At 36.6% G+C, this 22,137-nt stretch overlaps 1 protein-coding gene and 2 long non-coding RNA genes across 3 annotated transcripts; 2 read left to right on the top strand and 1 right to left on the bottom strand.

Moving 5' to 3' along the window:
- Positions 1–11,868: 11,868 nt before the first annotated feature.
- LOC113058481 (protein ABHD15-like) lies at positions 11,869–16,576 on the top strand. The gene is made up of 3 exons (XM_026226421.1): positions 11,869–12,922; positions 14,760–15,112; positions 15,657–16,576. The coding sequence occupies exons 1-3, from the start codon at positions 12,425–12,427 to the stop codon at positions 16,210–16,212; spliced, it is 1,407 nt and encodes a 468-aa protein (XP_026082206.1). The 5' UTR covers positions 11,869–12,424; the 3' UTR covers positions 16,213–16,576.
- Positions 16,577–16,661: 85 nt separating this feature from the next.
- On the top strand, positions 16,662–21,513 carry LOC113058479 (uncharacterized). Its single transcript, XR_003277976.1, has 2 exons — positions 16,662–18,287; positions 20,651–21,513. It is a non-coding gene; the product is annotated as an uncharacterized LOC113058479 (long non-coding RNA).
- On the bottom strand, positions 17,541–19,383 carry LOC113058480 (uncharacterized). The gene is made up of 2 exons (XR_003277977.1): positions 18,995–19,383; positions 17,541–18,440 (listed from the first exon to the last, which is right to left on the bottom strand). It is a non-coding gene; the product is annotated as an uncharacterized LOC113058480 (long non-coding RNA).
- Positions 21,514–22,137: the final 624 nt, after the last annotated feature.

The raw sequence follows: 22,137 nt of genomic DNA, 5'->3' as shown, positions 1-22,137 counted from the left end.
TTCACTTGAGTAAAATTGAAAAAGGAGTACTTTTACTTTTACTGGAGTAATATTTTACCATATGTATCTGTACTTTTACTCAAGTACTTGATTTGTGTACTTCGTCCACCACTGCTTAAAAGGAAAGGCAAAATTATGTGAGTGAAACTGTGTAAATGAAAAATGATTTACTCACCCACTGTTGAAAGTGTTATTCTATGGAAGAATATTCTGGACTATTTTCAAAAGCATAAAATGCGACGTAATCCAATCGCAATTGCAAATCTTGCATTACCGTTTGTGTTCTCGCTTTCGTAGTGTGCACAGTGATTGCCAAATTTCAAATGGAAAAATAAAGTCCCTTTGCAACTCTACGTATTTTCCATGTCTTATGTTATGAGCCTGTCATATTTATATAGCTATATTAATTACCACGTTTGTTCTTTTACTCTTTTTGCATCGCACATGTAACGTGCCAAAACTCATTATTTACTGTGTATATATATTTAAAAAAAATCCCCAGTCAAAAATGCAGGCTTTTCAAATAACACAGATGGCTACTATTTCACAGTGAGTCAGTGTTTGTGCTTTAGACGCCAGTTTTGCTCAGAAGACTAATGCATTTCAATTAAATGATTGTAAATCTGCCTTGAAAACAAGCATCGGGAGCTGCTGTCATATTGGTTGGTATATCTATGCCTTATTGTTCATTCAGCTTGCGTCCCAATAGCTGGATCCGAAGCTGCATGTGAACATGTAATGTAAGACTTTAGCTGAGATTGCTGGGAAGTGACTTCATAACATGGCTCTATATGTGTTATAGTGCATTAGGTGCCGTTCCCTTTGTATTATGACAGCATGAATTACAGCCAACAGCGCTCATGCAATTACTCCCATGATCGAATGTACTGTCCTCTTGCCACATAGTGCCCCCTGAGTGGAACAAAACAAGCTATTGAGCTCTCATCTGTCAGGCACAAGGGTCCTGTAACAGTAATTACACACAATGTTCTTCTTGGTTGTGATTTAAAAAAAAAAAATCACCTGGCTTGTTTTTCTCTGTGGTGGCACATGTAAAGTAGCTTGTTTCTTTGACAAAGCGGCTTTTGTCTGTCACTCTGCCCCAGCAGTAAGGGGTGGGGGGGGGGGGGTTAGAGCTTGTGATTCCCAGAACAGGAATATACAGGGAGCAAGAGAAGCAGATGGTGTTTTGTGCTAATGAGCACTAACACAATTCACCTGTTAGTATCTGAGTGCTGGTTGGTGTGACGCAGGAGAAGATATTAGTGGCCTCGTGAGAGTTCTTTAACACCTGTGATGTCATACATGGATCCTGTTTTAAATTTAGAGTGTGCCATGCAAAGTTTTGATATAATGTGTTGAAAATCTTAAGCGTGGCCTACTACAAATAAGCAGTGGTGTTAAAGAGTGTTGTATACACAATGGTCATGTTCACAGGGGACATTTATAGCAATCATTCTCACCGTCACGAGACGAGTAACGACGGGTTTTCTGTGTGAAAGTCCAGGAAGATGGATGTTAGTTTTCTAGGTCAGCAGTTTCCTGCTTACATCACTGGGAAATACTGGACTTTGGGGGAATAGTATGTTAAATTGAGGTTGAAAAGTTTTCCCTTTTTTTTTCTTTGTGAGTTGATGTTTTTCATATTGTGTTTGAATGATCTGAAATGATTAATAAATGCAGCACTACACTGTACCATTCATAAGTCTGTGGTCGCTAAAGTTTGTTGAAGGATGTCTATTTTGTTCACAAATAATGCACTTATTTGATTTGAAAAATACAGTAAAATATTAACATTGTGAAAAATTATTACACTTTTTTTATTTATTTATTTTTTAATGTCAATTATTTTAGTGATAGCAAAGCTACATCTTTTATTCTGAAATCCTTCTGACATGATGCTGAAAAACACATTTATTAATATGGCAGGTAAAAAACGTTTATATCATTTTTCATGATTAATTGTTGGATAGTTCAAAAGAGCAGCGTTTATTTGAAAAATAAATATTTTGTAGTGACACAAATCTTAAGTGTCATTCTTGAGTAATTGAATTCATCCTTACTGACCCCAAACTTTTGAGTGTTTGTGTGTGTTTATGCAATATTTTATTTTAGATACAATATTGTTCTGCCAACAAATAAAGCAAAAACATTATCAACTGCTGCATGTCTCAGAGCAACACACAATTAGTTGCATTTCATTCCAGAACAAATCAGTTGAGTGAATGCTTCAGTGATTTGTTTTAAAATAACAAAAAAAAAAAAAATTATCAAAAAATGACTCAATGAACTGATTTTTAAAAGAAATTGTTTAAAGGATTCAGTGGCTCACTGATAAAGACTTGTCGAAAAAATAACTGATAAAGTAACTTGTCGAAAAAAGCCCAAAACTACTGCAGAAAGTGTATTCTACAATTTAAGTGTATTTTTGTTTTAACATGTTTATACTTCAAACTGTAAGAAGAATGAAGAGAAAATGTACCGTCAGACAACATTCATTTAACACACTTGCTCATGCCTCATGGGTAATTGTTACTAGGGCATAAAAACAAGGGAAAGCCTTACCGTGAGCATCCCATGGGACTGTGTTTCTTTTGGCTTGTCACCAGATAAAGCAGCATGTGACTCTTGGTACGGAGAATGTTTCGTTTAAATGGAAAAGTCATGTAGAGTTCAAAAGAAAAAGTACAAAAGTCAAATCCCACAAACAGTATTTATAAAACAAACTAATCACTTCATGACAGCTTAATCTAAATTCAGTGATGAAATGACGTGGGAGGCACATGTGGCTCTGCGTCAGTTGAAGAATCACTCACAAGAGCCATATATTGTTTTTCATTCCCTTCATCTGTGCGTCACTGAACCACGAGGTTTGGAGTTGTGCTGTGGATGTGTACGTGAGTGCATGGCAGCACCAAGAAATAATGGAGGAAAAGGAGAGTAAACAGCTCACATGTTCACTGGCACGTTTGAGGTTTTTCTGTTATTTGTGGCTGTGATTTGATCTCGGTCATTGTGTTTTGAAAAGAATGGGGAGTGGATGTGTTATTCATTCTGTGTCTCACTGACTGCAGCACGGGTTACTGAATCTTCCCTTTAAGCTTCCATGCCTTCTTTCTTTTTACTTTGATATGCAGAAGTCCCAGTGCTTGTGATATTTTCATCACTGTAATAATTCCCTATGAAGCAGAAAGAGATATAGTGTGAGCAGGGAGATCTTTTGCACAGAACAGCTGACTCAAAAGAATGTGCTTATACAATTCAGCTCACGTCGAGGTTTTTGATCATGCATTTGCAACTGTATAACAAATGAATATCCCATCTTCTCCTTTCCATGCAACAAAAATGCATGGTTATTATAAAGCTCCAAAAAGTATGATAAAAGTGGTTAATACAACTTTTTTACTCCTTTCAAAGTCTTTTGAAGTCATATAATAGCTAAAATAGGCAAAATGTATGTTTTTATTCACTTAAAATCACAATTTAGAACTATGTTGGAGGGGAAGACTTTAATTTTTTGCCTGTTTGACAAAACTCTTCTATATGATCTTAAAATGTTTGGAATATAATGCATCAACTACTTTTGTGCTAATTTTGTTTCATTTTATATAACTTTTTTTTAGCTTGCAATTATTCTTTTAAATTAAATAATAGCATAAAATAAAAAATAATTTAACTTTAACTTTTATTATTAATCTGAAAGCATTATCTGTGTGTGTATGTTATATAGATATTCTAAATTATTACTTAGTTTGTGTGAAAGTTAATAAATGATCATTTATCTTAAATTATCTTAATGATTTGCAAATTCTGGAATTTATTGATTTTTCAAAGTTGTAAATAATAATAATAAATAAATATAAATTTCTTTCTAGTGTATATAATTTTTTATAGTAATTTATAGCAACTAGTGTGTGTGTATATATATATATATATATATATATATATATATGTTTTATTTATTTTGTACTTTTTACAAGAAAATTCATTTGAAATTCACTATTATGAAATATTCTGAACACAGAATACAGAATTACACAGAATTACGCAGGTTGCTAAATTAAATGATAAATTATAATAAAACTATTTCAAACAAATATATAACTATTTCAAAGTATAAAGAATTTAAATAATGGATGAAAAATACAATTTCCACTTTGACCTTCAACTACAGGCCTAATGTACCCAAACCCACTCTGATAAACTCAGAAGAGGAGAGTTTTTCCATAAGCCAGCTAGACGGCAGTATTTATTTGAGGTTGTGGAGCTGAGCACACATGCACACGCACAATGAGTCACTCATTTCAGCTCCCTTTATCAGTCTGCACACATTTTATAACTGACGTTGAAGCGCAGACGGGTTTGTTTCAGCTTTCCACACAGAGAAATAGATCTCTTGACTCAACAGAATTTGTGAGACCTTGTAATACTGTACCCCTACAGAAGTTTCCAAAACCTTCTCTGAGGCAGAGAAAAGAGAGACACGCAGTGATCAGAGAGTTTGTGTTGAGTCAGCTTTCATTTGGCTCTCATAACACTTTGTTTTCATCTTTTCTGTTTTTATGTTCATGAGTCTAGGGTTGATCTGAGATATCCCACAATGTATTCACAAAGAGACAGGAAGATCAAAGAGAAGAATGAACGTTTGTGTTGCAGGGTGGGTTTGGGTTATTCAGTGACTCTCTCATGTGCTACTTTGAGACAAACAACCATGAGAGCAGAAGTTGAGGTTTCTGCTTTGGTGAAATACAATCTTCTACAACACTGCAGGGAATGGATGATCTGCTGGAACATTTACTTCAGGATGACAACAGGCCTAGAGATCTGGCACAGAGTTGTCTTCTCGGTTAACACATTTTCAGTTTAAAGATCCTCTGCTTTGGTTCTGTGTGTACTGTATCTGTACTGATCACAAATGAGCTCTATGTATTAGTTTTGTGATCAAAAACACAGAGTCTCTAATTTCCCTAGTTTTAGTTTTTAGTTTCTTGGAAGAACAAATGCAAACACACACACACACGTCAGTGGAAATTAAAAGTGACCTTTTTGTCTCTGTACCTCCTTTTGTATCTTTTGGATCACTTGGCCAGAATCGTACAACAAACAGTAACCTTTTCAGCCCATTCATTCTCTCCGTACTTGCCCACAGTGTTCTGTTTACCACACATTCACAGCACACAAAGATCACTCACGAAGAACGGATGCACACATCTTTACAGTTTTGTTGAGCTATTTTTTTTGAAAGATGAAATTTAGCAACAAAAAAACAAACTAGGTTTCTTTCTGTGATGGAGGTTTGTTATGTTTCTGTGCTCCGTCTGTCTCTTTCTCGTCTTTTTCTCCTCATCCACATAAACAGCTGCAGCCGTGTGGTTGAAGTCATTTCCCCTTGGGGATGTCTAATGAGACCCGATCTGTGGCTTGTTGCTCCATGGCTCATCAGACGCATTCATCACTCTGGTGTGTATTAATCTTCTCTTCATGAACATAAACTCAGAATGAGAGAGAGAGAGAGAGAGAGAGAGAGAGAGAGAACCAGAAAGAGTGTGCCATGAGGCTTGAATGCTCCCATATCTTCATAACACGTTTTCAAATGTCCCTGAAAAACATATCTTATTATTTTCATGCATGACAGACTAAAGAAATAACTTTTGCCAATCAACAGTGGTTGACACTAATAAAGTATTTTGACTTTCAAAATATATATTTTATCAGGATTATTTTATTTGATCTTATATTACAAATTCATATTGAAAGTAAATTACTACAGTAACAAGTGCAAATTAATTATTTAGATTTGTATTAATAATTATCAAAATGAAATAAATATTATATTAAATTTTATGTACATTAAATAACATTGAATATTTCTATTTAATAATAATTATTCAAAATACAAATTATTTATTAGATATTTTTACCGCATTCATTCACTTTTCAACCTTTTTATTACCACTTGTTTTTGAATTAAATTTTCTTTCCATAAATTTTCCATAAAAACACATTGAGGATTTAATTTCTTGATTGCTTGCAATAAATGTGGCCTTGCAGCTGACAGAAAATAACATCAAACATCAAAAAGTATAGTCTTGACTTTTCTAGTTAAGTACACTCAACATAAGTACCTCTGTAGTTTTACTCAGCTTGAATGTAATCATGATATCAGACTCCATGACAGCTGACATTTTGTGACTGTTTAAATCCCCCATGAATGCCAGCATGTGAAACCATCCGATCTACTTTTGTTGCCACTTAATGTCTTGGGTCACCATGGAGATCTGAACCGCAGCTGCCTGCAGCGCTCAGCTAACATTGCTAGAGGTAAGACAGCTTCAGCAAGATCCAGAGCATGTCCCCTTCAATAGGATTTTATTTAATACTTCAAAACCTCATGCTGTTTGCGCAATAAAATCTCCTTTTAATCTCAATCTTAAAGTATAACCTGGATTTCTTTAATGTCTGTTTATTGAAGCTCAGGCAGGATCTACAGGAAGCTCATGGTCATTAGATTCTATGCACATCTATAACTAAAGTGCAGCTGGAGGAATACAGAAACTATGGCCTGAAAATAACTCCATTCAAACCTCACAAATCTACGGTCTATTCAGATTTATCATTTTTTATTCTTAATGATTCCCAGTTTTGATTCCAATAAGGTATAAAAAACCATCAAACACTGACATATCAAATCTATTTATTTTATCTTTTTGCAAAACATTCTTTAGCAGCTGAATACCATGAATACCTAAACAACACTTACAAAACACTTACAAAAACTTTTGGCTGTGGTTTTAAGAAAAATACCACAGCAAAAACAACTAGACTAGATTTAAAACATTAGGTGAACAGTCAGTAATAAAAATAAGAACAAATAAATGATCTAACAATAACTCGAATAAATGCAACTGAACAATTTTCAGATACAGAAATTGAAATCAAATGTCAAGTAACACTGCATAAGTTTTCAAATATGGATTAATCCTCATTAAAGTAACAAAAGTTATTTAGTCAAGGTCAGCATTTTTCTTTTTCTTTTGTTCTTTGGTTAACATTAATGACACAGATGGCAACAGGTTTATTAGGCTGCTGCCCCTTTAAGACCGAATGCACAAATCAATCATATTGTTACTAGGGGTGTAACGATACACGTATTGGTATTGAACTGTTCGGTACGAGGCTTTCGGTTCGGTACGTGGTACGCATTATGTACCGAACGGTTTGTTGGACTAATTAATTATATTTGGAAAATAAATAAAAAATTGTGAAATATAATGAGATGCGTTCAACAAGGTAGTCCAATAACCCAAACGACGTAACAGGCAACGCCCCTGACACTCCCGAAGAAGAAGAAAAAAAACACCAACTTATATGTTTATGTTAGGCTACTCAGTCCCAGATCGCGTTGTATCTGAAGGACAACGCTGAGCCCAGGGTCCAGCGCCGCGCATACCGCGTGTGTGAAAGACCCTTTAGCCATTTTTCAACGAGCCTTCAGCGCGTACTGAGTGAGCGAGCGCACTCTGTAGTGGAAAACGCAGGTTTTAAGAACATGTTTAATGTAATTGAGCCCCGTTAGCCTACAATATTCCTTCACGAGCCCATTTCAGCCAGACCATAATTCCTGCTTTTTTTTTTTCAAAAAACATAAGCCCTTTAGAGAACCAATTGAGTAAAAACACACTCAATATAAATAGTTATAGAGTTCCATATAAAAAGTTGCATCTTTGTATTTGTTCATAACTACAACAATATAACATTTTCATTTTTTTTTTTATAAGGAGCTGTTTTTGTTTTATACAGTATGCTGCTAAGAAAACACCATAGAAGATGGGTAAAGAATAGCTCCATCATTGTTCAATGTAAACCCCCCCCCCCCCCAAAAAAAAACATACTTTGTTAGTTTTAATAAATAAAATATTTTTTTAAAATCAAGGAAATTTATCTGGCAATTTTTTCTTTTTGCTGTATCTAAAACGTACCGAACCGAACCGTGACACCAGTGAATCGTATCGAACCGAACCGTGAATTTTGTGAACCGTTACACCCCTAATTGTTACACATGCATTTTCTTTCTCAACTGTTTACTTTCACCGAAGACAAAAAGGGAATGTTTATGAGGATATTTTGACAATTTTGTGTGTATTTTTCCCCTCAAGCACAAGAAGACCGGAAAGTGAATTAAATTTAGTATTCACGCACTATATTAGAGACATTGTACATGTGTAAATGATGTGTGCGCAGCACCGAAAACAGTGCACAGGTACTGAATTGAGTTCTCTTTCACATCTTCTTGCACTTTAATGGTTAAAATCACATTAAAATGTGCACACAGCAATTAATAATAGTGCATATTTTTGAATTTGCCTGGTCTCAATAGATTCCTTATAAAGAGGAAGTCCATGTCATGAAGAAGACCAGGGAAATATCTCGTACACCACAGTGAGATACTCAAATTTACCTTCACCCAGAGCTGTTTACCATTGCAATTTGTCTGCAAACCCATTGCAGCAGCGAGGGCCATAACCAGAGCTTTGCTCTCACAGACAGTTTGATGAGAGCTGGCAGAATTCTGTAACCTTCACTCAGAACAAGGCATGGAGTGGTGGGTCAGAAAGGATTATTGTGCTTATCATATGAGATGTTTGTTTACATCCCTCTAAAGCATGCGTGTGCGTCTGATGGTTGACGTCACAGTGACTATTATCAGTGGGGTTCAGAGCGGGAACGACCAGACCAAGGCGACAGAGATATATAACCTATCTTTTCTGCTAATATATGAGCTTCTTCAGCTCTTCACAACACGTATAAACAGTTGTGGCATGCTGGCTGTGTGATATATGAGAGGAGGAATGGAGATAACTCATTGTTTACTGTAATGATGGAGCTTAGACACTTTTCCTGGCAATTACATGATTTATGTTATGTGCATGTGCTGTTTACTAGTAATGTCAGTAGGTTTGGGTTATCACGGTGAAGATTAATCCAGTTTTCTATTTTATTATTTATTATATTAATCATTTATCTTTTAATGTATATGTTATTATTATTAGAAATATTGTTATCTATTTACAATGTATCGATTATTAAAGATTTTACATGATTTTTATCTATTATTTATTTGTATATTTTTATTTTATTATTCATTCATTTATTATCTGGATTGTCTAAATTTAATTTTATTAAATTTTATTACAAATTTCAATTCATTTTAATTCAGAAATACATGTACAATTATAGTGGAGCTGTTGGTTAAATGCAAACTGAAACTCTTTCCCTCTGTGAGCACACTTTCATTTTGTCAAAGCGCTGAGCCGTAAAGCAGACATTTCTGTTGACTCGGTACATATTTTAATTTCATTTTAGTTTAAATAGGAAAGATTGAATGTTGTTTTCAGTTCAGGTTCAACTCACTGTGAATTAAATCTGCATGACTGTGCTGAACGATCAGCTGCCTGTGCAGGAGATATCGCATTCATAATGTATACGGTGGTATTGCTCTATAATTCAAGCCATTATGTAGGCTTAGATTCAATTTTAGTATTTCAGTTGAAATCAGCATCAGTGGGCAGCAGCAGAGGAAAAACATCAGGCTTTCATCATATTTATATGGCCCAGTGAATGCAGGTGTGTTATCGAAATCACATACAACAAAGATCTGAATCATAAAAGAGGGCCAGGGCACAAAGGAAAATGTGATACAGTCTCTACAAAGTGATCAGAGAGTTGGATTTGTGCCCTGAAGGTCATGGCTATTGAAAAACCTTTCCCTCATTTGTCATTTGGATGCTTTGTTTCCTCACTGTCCACCCAAGGCAATCAGAGGTAGTCTTTTCTTTTTCAAAGATTATTCTGAGACATTTCCTGCATAACAAAAGAAAACTTTCATTGTCATTGAATCCCGTGTGGGTGTGACATTAGCGGAAAACATGTATAATATAGCTGCATTCCAAAACACAATGTTTTTGTATATCCTGCCAGATTACCAAGAGGACTATACCAGAGGTCTGGCCCCAGTATTCAAGTTGGATATACATAGTAACAAAATTGTTTATCATACAAAAGGTACATAAAGGTATAAAAAAATATACATACATTTGGCCTCATATAAAGTATGCTGTATCATTTAATACATTTCTAAGATCTCTAAATTGTCACCATGATTCAAGCCTTTCGTCATCTGATTGATACTTTTGCAGCATGTTAAAGGCTAAAAGTACCTGTTCAAGTTGTGGGATACATATCATTTTGCTGTGAAATGTTTACAGATTTTTATGAATAAACATAACAATAACATTTATATGGTTAGATATATTTCAAGATACACACTTACTGGACTGAAGCAAGGTTTACTTGCATAATCTTTACATAATCTTTTAGAAAAAATCATGGTAAAACATGATTATCAAATATGATCCATTTCAGCAAAATGTTTTACAATTAGGTTGCATTTTCAAATATATATACAATTAGCAAAACTGGAAATGCACATTATTCACAAATGGAGCAAACACTGGGATAAATATTGTATCTGTATTAGTCATATTACCAAGTGAAAAGTGAATTTATGCCAAAGTAATAGAATTTAATTAGATGCACAGTCTTTCACTGCAAAAACAAAATAAAGGGAAGTGTTTTCTCCAGGACTTGGTGGACTGTCGCTTAAATAGTGCATGAATTGGGGGAAAAATAATAAATAAATAAAAAATATTACTGAACTAAGAATTTTGTTTATTTATTTACATTGAGTTACACTTAGGGTATCTAGTAACTTTTAAACGTGAAGAATTTAAGTGTAACCCCTAAATAAGGAGCACCAACGGGTTAAATAAATGAAGGGGTTGTTAGACAGCAATAATCCAACACCTTTACACAATCTCTCCATCTTGTAGCAATACCACACACAATAAATGTAATCCCCAATCCATATTTCCTCTGAAAATCAGCTTTAGCCTTAATGTCAAACAAACAAAACTTAATGTCACATGGTGCCTAATCCTGATGTTTGGTTTGCAGCTCTATAAAAATGTAGCTGGCATTAATAGGACATTTCAGTGTCTATTCTGAAGGCAACAAGAATAGACTGAGAACAATAGCTCAAGTGGCAACACCCCAAACTGGAGTTTTAATTAAAAAATTGACCCAAAGTGGAAACAACCCAGCATTTTTTTAGAGTGTATACTTTGTTTATTGCATTACAAACCCCCACTCATTCAGCCATAATGCATTTAGAAAATTTGATTTTTTTTTAAAGAGGGACGTTTAAACGCATTAGAGGGTTACATAAAGCTTTCTTTGCTTTAAAGCTGCGGTAGGGAACTTTTGACGCTCTAGCGGTTAATAAACAGAACTGCTTGCGTCTTGCGGAAGAATATCGTAGCCGGAACTACTTCTCTCTGTTTATGTCTATGAAGAATCACAAAGGTACTGGGTTACTCCGCCGCGGTATCCCTGAAGCAATCTAAAATAGTCCGAATATAAACACTTATTATAAGTGCACCCTAGTGATTCAGGACAAGCCAAAAACACGGTTTGGAAAATGGATTCATGGTGTACTCGCTTATTATATACATTTTTCTACATTTTGAACACAAACAAAGTTTGTGACTGCAAATGGAAATAGGACCACTGGAAGGAGCGAGAGGAGCTTGATTTTTTTTTCACAGATTATCTGTCTCATATTCTACTGTCAGGACGTAATGAGAGGTTTAGTAAATATGTAAAAAATATTTTGTTTTACAAAAGTTCCCTACAGCACCTTTAAATTCAAGTAATCTAAGCATATAATTTAGGCTAATCGACAACAGCTGTTAGGAAACACGATCACAAGAAGGACAAGTCCGATTTATTACAGCATCAGCCTAAAAGTATGGCAGATGAATATTATCTTCTGGAGAGGGCGTTCCTTCACGGGCTCGAGCCAGAGTGTGTGTGATGCGACTCCACACAGAAAACTATCTGACAGTCATTCATTACAAAAGCTGCTCTGTGGCAGACCACTGAATTGAGCACAAAAAATGCCACAAGACTGCATGAGTCTGACAAGCGGATGCAGGTGAAGAGTTGATTTCGAACAGAGAATCGATTGAATAATCTGATGGAGCACAGCGAGAGGCAGCGACGGGCGCTTCATTTTGAACTATGGCAGCAATTCTGATCTAAATTTTGATTATGGGAAAACGTGCCATGCTGGAGTACAGCGACGAATTAATGGATATGAGGATAAAAACCATCCAGCCTCGAAACTTTGAAGTTTATTTAGTCGCTACCAGAGGGTGCATTCGTTTTAAGGCTGCTACCTGTGCAGTGTGCTATCAATTAACACCAAACCGACTCGCTTATATCATTTGGTAGGGTTTTAAACCAACATCGGAAGCTTTTGGAGGTAGTTTTTTTTTTTGCAGGTTTCTCAACTGCAGCCGTTCAAATGCTGGAATGGATTGCTGTTGCTTGCTTTATGGTTTTAATGGCCATACTCTGGCCAGTGGTAAAGTGTTTTGGAGCGAGTCACTCCACGCTGCTTCTTCCACGGCGCGAGAGCAGAAGATCCTCGGAGAGATGCGACTCGAAACCTGAGGGACAAGGTGAATCAGACGCGCTCGACTTGATATGCAAACCATCTGCACTGGCAAACTACCTTCTCAAACATTGCATGAGTTTTTGCAAGTCTCTATCGATACCAAAATGGAACTGGCGAATGAGTTCGTCTTTGCAGACTGTTTTCGGCGCTTTGTGGCCGTTTGACTGTCCGGTGCATTTCATCCGAGATCATTTGCAGTTGAGTGATGATGGACTCGTGGCGTTGGATTGGGCTGTTGTTGGTGCAGCACATCACAAGAGGCGCAGGACCGCCAGTAATTCCACAAGCCCAGTTCTGCTCATCATTCCCAACTCTTTTGGGAAAATCACGAGGAATGTGCTAAAGGTAATTGTCTTTTCGAAAACAAAATTCCCCATTTTTAGAGGTATAGAGTGTGGTGTGAATACCATATCAGTTAGGCTATATTGAAAACAGGCTTTGTAACATTTTCAACACACAAAAGCAGTTTTAGTTATTAAAATAATGTAATTGTATCTATGTTATTTTGTCTATGTCATCCATCTGGCCATTCATACTTACACACGTGTTCTCTTTGACCTAAATACAGAAGATCAAAAGAACCAGTTGTTATATTTTACCTTTGGTCTTTTTACACATGATAGATGAATACATATATAGATGAATAGATGGATGTTGATTTTATGTTTAAAAAAGAAATATCTTGGACCAATATTCAAAAGATCAAAAGGACCGGTTATAACCTTTGGCATTTCAGCGTTTTATACTGCTTCACAAATTCATGATTCAAATTTGGCTGAAACATTTATTTGATATTTTCTCTATTACAGTGTATTGTCAGGCTGAAGAACCTTTTGGTGTAATTTCATTTAAATCATAGCAAAATCTCTACAGCTGTTTCCTAAAAACCTGTGTAGAGCTTTTCTGTTGTGATGTCAAGTTGTAGGCCCATCCAGATGTTCAAAATGAACAGCTTTTGATTTAAGGAGTCAAAATAAAGTCTGTGACTAACAGTACATGTGCACATAGAACATATACAAACACAAAAGGTGTTTTTCAGTCTGGTCCAGGTTATGTGATGCCTCTATTAAAATGAGACTTGCTCACATGTGTAACCGTTTTATTGTCCACATATACCGTCTAGGATAAATGGGGTTATATGGGGTGGAGTTATACTTGTTGTTGTAAGTCATATGCCAAGTAGTGAGAATTTCGCTCAACCATGTTTTGCTTTTTCTTTTTTTTCTTTTTTGTGGAGAAAACTGTTCTTGACATAGGGCCATGATTAGACTGACTAAAACTTTTTTATTATTTTTATCTAGAACAATGAAGTAATGGATATGGTTCCCTTCAGTTTTATAGGTTTGGCAGGGTCTGTTTCAAGGCCGTAAAATGTAAGTCTACATGTATGTTCAAATAGACACATTTTAAGGTTTTGTTTGGGGTTGAGCACTACTGCAGTCCACTTCAGTTTGTGTTTCAGATGAATGTTATTTACAAGGTGTTCACTGCATGCTAGGCAAGAGGCTGCACCAAATTTGCACATCGCAAAGCAACACTGTACTGCAGTAAGAGCTAGTGTGTTTCCTGGCTGCTGAGGTCATTGACGTAAGTAGGGATTTGAAAATACTGTGGTGAGACGCAGATCCTTTTTCTACATGAAATCTCAGAATGAATATGTATTTTACATAACTGTACATTGTGATGCCTAGATTTACTTAAGAATTTAATTAATAAATATCAAACATTTTTAAGGTATAGAATTTTATTCAAAATCCTTTTATATTTTCCTTGATCTCACAAGGTTATAGGAAATTGTGATATTTTGTACTCTGTTGGATTGATTATTTATAAGGATTCTTCAGGCTTGTGGAATTTGTCAGTGCTGTTGCTGGTCCTTCCATCAAGGAACAGAATGTAACACAACCCTGATGTTAACACAATTCAGCGACAAAGAAAACTACTGACCACATTATGGTAGCAAAATATAGGTTTATGTATGCGTATATATATCTAACAGAATTGTGTGGCTGCATCCTGCTTCAAAATGAATTGAATGTTAGAATATTTATTTTTACATTAACCCAAGACTGCTGATTACAGGTGTGGATAAGTTTCAAGCAAAACCTCTCTGTTTATATGCACAAGTATGACCCCTGTGTGCTGTGTCTGGCATGTGACGGTTTTTGTTTTTTCTCCTCAGCTCTGTGAGGCAGCTCTGAGTCACGGCTACCTCCCCGTGATCTTCAACCGCCGGAGTCAAAACGGGACGCCGCTCTGTACTGTGAAGCTGCAGCAGTTTGGTGACCCGACTGACCTGAGGGAAGCGGTGCGCTACATTCGGTACCGACAGCCGGCAGGCCAGATCTATGCCGTGAGTGAGAGCACTGGTTCAGGACTCTTGCTGTCCTATTTGGGGGAGTGCGGCTCCTCCAGCTACGTGACTGCTGCGGCCTGCCTGTCTCCGGTTTTCCGCTTCCAGAGCTGGTTTGAGAGTGGCCCGACCTGGCTGTTCCACTGGGCTCTACTGCTTTACCAAAAAATCTGCCTCAGCAGGTAGGGTTAAAGGGAGGATTCTGTTTTTCTCACTTTCCTCAAAATACCTGAGTTTATGTTCAGGACTCTTTAGAATCTCTAGTTGTATTTTTGAAGTTCTTCATTCTTCACTCCATAATTCTTTCCACCCTAATGCCGGTATAGTGCAAACGACAGGCATAACCATAGCAAAAGTTATGCAGTGTAAAACTTAAATCCACTAGTGTAAATGTAGCCTTAATATCTTTTGGCAGTTTATTGTTAGTTTTTTTTTTATTTTTTATTTTTTTTGCATTTGAGTGTTATTTATATAGATTAGACTTAGCTGTGTTTGTCATTTTCATAGGGATTGGTCACAATCAGGTGTTTCTGTGATCCAAATTAAAATAAAATACTGTTGCCATAGCAACTAGTGATGTGTATCCAGTGCTATTGATTTCTGCGATCGGTCTGAACAGTTTGCCTGCTTAGTTGTAACTTAAATCAGTGATGATAAATCACGCTAAGTGATGCTGCTCTTCTCTATAATGATTATACTTGATATTGTGTTAAATCCCATCTGCAGGTATAGAACGGTCCTCGGGGAGCTTGTCCACACTGACAACTTATTCTCCAGCTGCTCTTTGAAGGCAATGGAGGAGGCACTTTTCTGTCATTCAGGTTTAAAAGGGACGACGACGGAGGGAGCAGGTAGCTGGGAGGCATACTGGGAACATAACGACCCACTGAGGGACATAGATGAAGTGGCCATTCCTGTGCTGTGTGTGTGCAGCCAGGACGACCCCATCCGTGGGGACCCTCAGGTCACGCTTCCATTAGAGCTTTTTGAGAGCAACCCACATTTCTTCCTGCTTTTGACTGCCCACGGAGGCCACTGCGGCTTCTCCACATCAGACAAGGGCCCGACAGTCTGGAGCCATCAGGCCGTGCTGGAGTTCTTTCGGGCCACCACTGATTTCTTTGCCGCTGAGGAGCGCGCCAAACTGGCGGCCCGACGGAGGGGTCTGAGTGGGGCTGGCAAGACTTTCCGCCATCGCAGCGTCAGCACATGCAAAAGACTGCCCGTCTGCACACATAACATTCACACCATTTACAACTGGCAGCGGTCCTACACCAGATGATGCTGTGCTCGCAGGCTCCCCACTTTCTTTGGGATTATGGAGAGACTGAAGTAGCAAAGAACACTGCCAGAAAAGGGGAAATTAGAAAGCATTGTCTGACCTATAGTTTGTTGCAGCCAAGAAAACAGCAGCAGAGTCAAAATATCTGTTTACATTCAGGACTATTTAAAATTTGGACTACCATGGTCAACAGACGGACAGTGCCTGTCTTTAAGGATGTTAAAACGCTAGATTTTTATCTACCGTATTTTTCGGACTACAAGTCGCACCTGAGTATAAGTCGCATCAGTCCAAAAATATTTCATGATGAGGAAAAAAACATATATATGTTGCATTTATTTAGAACCAAGAACCAAGAAAAAACATTACCGTATATGTCTTCAGTGTAGACTACAGGAGCACTGAGCAGCACAGAGCGCCCTCTGGCGGCTGTAGACGGTAATGTTTTCTGTTGGTTCATGTCAAATTAATTTTGATAAATAAGCCGCACCTGACTATAAGTCGCAGGACCAGCCAAACTATGTAAAAAGTGCAACTTATAGTCCGGAAAATACGGTAAAAAACTAAATCAAAAGCTGAAGAACATTAGAAAGGTTAAGTTACTGAATCATGGTTTCAAAATTTCATATCTGTGGCAAAAAAAATCAGTATTTTGGGTTAAAAAATCCTTAAAATAATGTATTTTTTGGTTTTAGATAAGAGTTGGATATGTCAAATTTCTTACCAGACTGGCAGTTTTTGGCTCACTAAATTTTAATATTTTTTTTAATTTTTGGCTCACTAGATTTATTTATTTTTAAGCTATGGTTAAAACAAGACAATAACAGTTTGCTAGTTTAGTAAGAAAATGAAAGCAATTTTGATTAGATAACCTGAAATACATTTCCTAGTCCTCTGGAATTTTTATTTTTGTAAAATTTGTAGTAACAAAACAACAGTTTGAAGGTGGAAAACTAATAAAGACAATTAAAGTAAAAGAAAAGAAAAAACATAATTCAAGATCTATTTTCTGAAAACAAGTTTAGATTTTTTTTATGATTAAAAATACTGATTAATATAAAGAAAATATATAATTTATGTATTTTTTTCTGTCTCATTGAATGACAGTATATACGTTAGATGTAAAGTTTAGTTTGTCTTTCTCAGAGATTGGTCCAAATGCTTGTACTGCACCTCATGAATGTTTTAGTATACTTCATTCCAAAATTATGAGAATATTCAAACCGCTAGTGGCTACATAGTAGCCTCTCCTTTTGGTACGTTTTGCCCCATCTGCTTAAATACATTCTCTGCATATAATAATGAAAAGTGACATTCTGTCATTTTCACTGTGCATTACTGTTTTTTTTTTTTTTTTCAGAGATTGCTAGTTTATTTAGACTTGTCTCTGCCATAAGAGGAGTAGTCTGTGGATTCAGAGTAAAGGGTCAGTCAGCACTGCTGGGGTTTCACATGATGTCGTTCTGAGGTTTCAAGGAAAGCTCGTCTCCCATTGTCATGGGTGGAGCTCCAACCCTGATTTATTTTTTTCTTTTCTGCCCTTTCTATCTCCATCTCAAAAATGTGCGATGTCTTTCTGGTGTCAAAGCGCATTGTTTGTGTGTTAAATTAGCTTTAATTAAAGGGTTTCAGCTGAACACATTCATGTATGCGAGTCAGGTTTTGTTAGTAAACAGGGCGTCAGAATTATAGGTTATGCAATGGACTGCATGAAACTGAAATGGGGATTCATTTACTCCCACAACTGTTCCTGAGGGCAGACTTCTAAAAGTGAGAACAAAACCGAAGCATTTCTTAGCATGTGCATTGACTGTAGTGACAAAGCTATGCTATCTGATTACACAGTTCATTGGATGCATGATCACAGTTTCACTGGGCAGACCCAAATATAGCTTCAGCCTGAAGCCTGAGCTCAGAGAGAGGAGGAATGATTAGAAGAGACAGTCTCTGCAGACTCCAGCTCTGACGCTCACGCTGACAGGCTGCACTACGGCAAGCTATAGGCAGTTCGAAATGGTCTCTTCTTCTGGCTTTGCTCATAATAAACCTATGTACCAAATCATGTCAACATTCCGGTCAGTATCATCCTGGTACAGTCTTCACATATGTTCTGTAATGAATGTTTGATAGCACTATGACTCTATGGGCATCTACAGAACCGTTCAAATGTTTGGGGTTGGAAAGATTTTTTTCAATACTCACCCAGACTGCATTTATCTGCATCTATTCTGCAAATTACAGTAAAAACTGTAATGTGAAATATTACCATATTCATGTGATGGCTGAATTTTCAGCAGTCATTATTCCAGTCTTTTAAGTGTTACACAAGTCTTCATTAATCATTCTAATGTGCTGATTTGGTTCTCAACATTTCCTGTTATTATCATTGTTGAAAATAGTTATGGTGTTTCATGCTTCTTTTGAAACCATGATACATTTGTCCCAGGATTGTTTGATGAATAGGAAGCTCAAAGAAGACTAGTTATTTGAAATAGAAATCATAAATGTATTTACTGTCACTGCTGAATAAATGTAATATTTATTTTACTTGCTGAACCAAAACCTTTTAACAGTAGTAGTATATTTTTATTTCCCTTGAGATGTCCTAGAGAACAAAAAACTGCCCTTTACATTTAGCACTATAATTAAATTTCTTTTAAATTGCCCTTTTTGTGTTTCCAAAAATTTGTTTATAAGATAATAATCGATTATCTATGCCTTAATCAGTTTTAATAATCGTTAAGGTAATAACATTAGCGCCTAATATGACTTGATTGCTTACCTTGTTTACCATTGACTCCACAATCCGAGGTCAACTACAACTTTTATTATAGATCCAGCAAGAATGTTTACTGAAGTAAATGTCTGTATGTTGCTGCTCTCGACAATTACTCACGCATTGATAAATTCAAGCATCTTCCCAGAAGTGCCTTATGGTGCCATCTAGTGAGAAATAGTTGAAAACAGGTCAGTAACCACTATTTATTTCGATTAACTGTCCCCCAATATGGGTGTTCATTGGTAAGTTCTTAAAACTATTACAACTGGACTTTTTACAGTCCTATCTACATTTTGTAACAGAAATTAAGAATAATATCCATACCTGACTGTTTATGGCCGTTCGTTTTGCATAGGGGCATTATTATGTTAGCCTATATCATTTTGTGGGTCCTGCCCCATTGACAATTTAAAGGTAAAACATTTTTGTACTAAAAAAAGTGTTTGGTACTATGATTTATTACAATATTGTAAATTATACAATATAATATAAAATATTGTATAGCTGTACACTTGATTTTATGCACTTGTTAGTAATGTGTGAAGCCGAGACCTGTTAGTTAGTGGATTTTCTAAACACTTCTGGCCATATAGTGTGTGTCACAATGTTATTTTAATATTATTTATATACTTTTATATTATTTTATTTATATTATTTATATTATTTTCAGTTTTCATTGTAATTATAGTTTAAATTTAGTAATTTTAGTAGGCTAATTGTTTTGTCATTTGTATAGGTTTTTCATATTTCTATTTAGTTTTACATTTATTTAATCTAAATTAAGATTTTTACATTATTTTATTTCTGATTTATTTCAATGAATGAATTTTTTTTTATTGTTTTAGTTAACAACAACGAATATGTCAGTAAATTAACGAGCAGTATTTTAGAGGGAATCAACAAATCAGATGAAATGACCTTAAAGTTATAAGTGAATATGATATTTTTTTAAATGACATTATTTTTCCAGTGATGTTTGCAGTTTTATCCACAATTCACATGCATTATAATCCTATACAGGCTTATCCTATGACAACTTTTTTTTTCCGTTGGTAATGTGTGAAGATCTTGATGTTCCATGCGTACTCGTGCACAATGCTTCACAAGTGTGTTCCAGCAGCAGATGGCAGTATGGGTAACGGCAGTACAGGCATGAGTGGCAGTTACCCTGACGCAGAGCTCACTTGTTTTGGCTCGGAAAGCAAGTTTATATTTAGCACCTATTTTTAAGCTGAAACATGACACAGGTAGCCTAAATAATTCCGCTTCGAAATTCATACAATGCATTTGTCCTGGTGTGCATAAAAGAATGGGGTTTCACAGATCGTGTTAAAAGTTCAGCACAGTTCTCCAACAGCAGTACAGTGAATGCATTACAGCGCTGTAGGGATGCACGTCATTAGTAGGTCATCAATATTGACCCGTCATTGGGTGATGTAAGAAAGGCCACATCTATACAGCATGTTCCGCATTAATTAAATGGATTGGATACCTCTTGTTTTTGGAAAGATTTATTACAGGTGAGCTTAAAGTAGAAGTTTGAACAAAAGACCACATGCTTCTGGCTGATGTTTTGTTTGTCTTCTTGATGCATTCTCTGGACTCTGTAGGAGTACAACACCTGTGTTATTTGACCTGCCCTTTGTTGCTTCTACCCAGGTGTGACCATTTCCCAACTCAAGCAGCAAATATTTGCAGAAGCCTTCGGCAAATTCTTCGCATGTGCATGACGCAGATGTACTAGTGAACTCTCACTCTCTAACACGTATTGTGTATCTTTCTTGCTCTATTTTTTTTTTCTTTTTCTCTCTTCCCATACCTAAATCTGCTTTAATCTTTCAGTATCTTTGGCTGTGACTTGGAGAAGAGCTGGTTAATGCCTGTCCCCTGGGCAGAGACGTGAGGAGGATTGATGGCAGGAGATCTAATGTAGGGCGACAGGTTGCCTGGCTTGTCTGAAGGGGGCCAGATCAGGACCTTACATCCTTGCAACTTTGATTCAGCCGTGGTTTGCATTCTTTGCGATCTTTACGGCTGGTTGAGAAGGAAGAAGGAGAAGCTGGCCATGTTTCCCAGTGGCTGTGTGGTGGTATTGCCCACTCTGGTGAAGACTTGCATTAGTTGTTTTTTTTTTTTTTTTTTTTTTTTCATTGTGCAACTTCACGCCTGTGTAGCATGATCTGCAAGCACTTGACTGCTGACTGTCATCAGATATACCAGGCACAGGCCAAAAGAGCTTGGACGTCAGTTTCCACTGTTACAATCAAGGGTTGTTCAAAAGAGATAGGATTAAACATCTGAAGTAATAACACAACAAATTTTAACAGTGTCTTAGTATATGTGACTATTGTAACCTTTTTAATGAAATACTTTTCTATTTCCTTCATCGCAGGATTGAACAACACTGCAAATAAGGAACTGATTGCACATGGTTTTAATGCAATTTACGTAATCAGAAAAATACAATTTCAGCCTTTTTTTTCACGGCTCACTGGAATAATAAACTCTGGTCAGTCACTGCCTTCAACTGGTGTTACATGTGGACTTGCACTCTCATGCTTCTCTCAAAGTTATGAACAAATGTTCAAAGTTATCTGATGTTTAATAACATTCTCAAAAAAGTTAGTTATACATTGTATAATGTAAGCAGCATAATTTGCATTACTTCTGTACATTATCAGTGAGTCAGTGAGTGTAAGTCATGCTTTTGAATGGAAGGTATTGCACTGTGTTGATGCACACTGCCAATTATAGAGCTGTCCTCTTTTTAGATGCAGACTTGAAGCACTCACATGCCTGGCTCCGTAATTAATCTGTCTGATTTATTGGAAACTTGCAGGGATTGCGCAGCTCCTGGCTCCCGTCCTTGGGATGTCAGACTCTGGCTGTAGAGGATATGGGGGAGGGTGGCCGGGTACCCTGGATACATCAGACATCTGTGTCTTCTGTCCGCAGGGCAGCACCTTTCCGCTTCTCTTACTCATAACAAAGCGATGAAGTGGGCCGGGCCCCACACCCGCATGGCCATCAGGCCATATACCTGGAAAAGTACAGCACTTGTCCCCCAGCTTATTAGATGCTGTGTTTCATTACCTCCACATGAAATGGTCTTGGCCTGATGTCTCACAGCCCGCTTCCTGTCTCTC

Source organism: Carassius auratus, chromosome 40, assembly GCF_003368295.1.
Source record: "Carassius auratus strain Wakin chromosome 40, ASM336829v1, whole genome shotgun sequence".
NCBI lineage: Eukaryota > Metazoa > Chordata > Actinopteri > Cypriniformes > Cyprinidae > Carassius > Carassius auratus.
This window is presented reverse-complemented; position numbering and strand designations above follow the sequence as displayed.

Bases quoted from the DNA above. Each gene is read 5' to 3' on its own strand.
- LOC113058481 (XM_026226421.1), top strand. From the start codon at position 12,425: ATGCTGGAATGGATTGCTGTTGCTTGCTTTATGGTTTTAATGGCCATA. The intron at 12,923-14,759 runs GTAATTGTCTTT...TTTTCTCCTCAG, and splicing joins TCACGAGGAATGTGCTAAAG to CTCTGTGAGGCAGCTCTGAG. The intron at 15,113-15,656 runs GTAGGGTTAAAG...TCCCATCTGCAG, and splicing joins CAAAAAATCTGCCTCAGCAG to GTATAGAACGGTCCTCGGGG.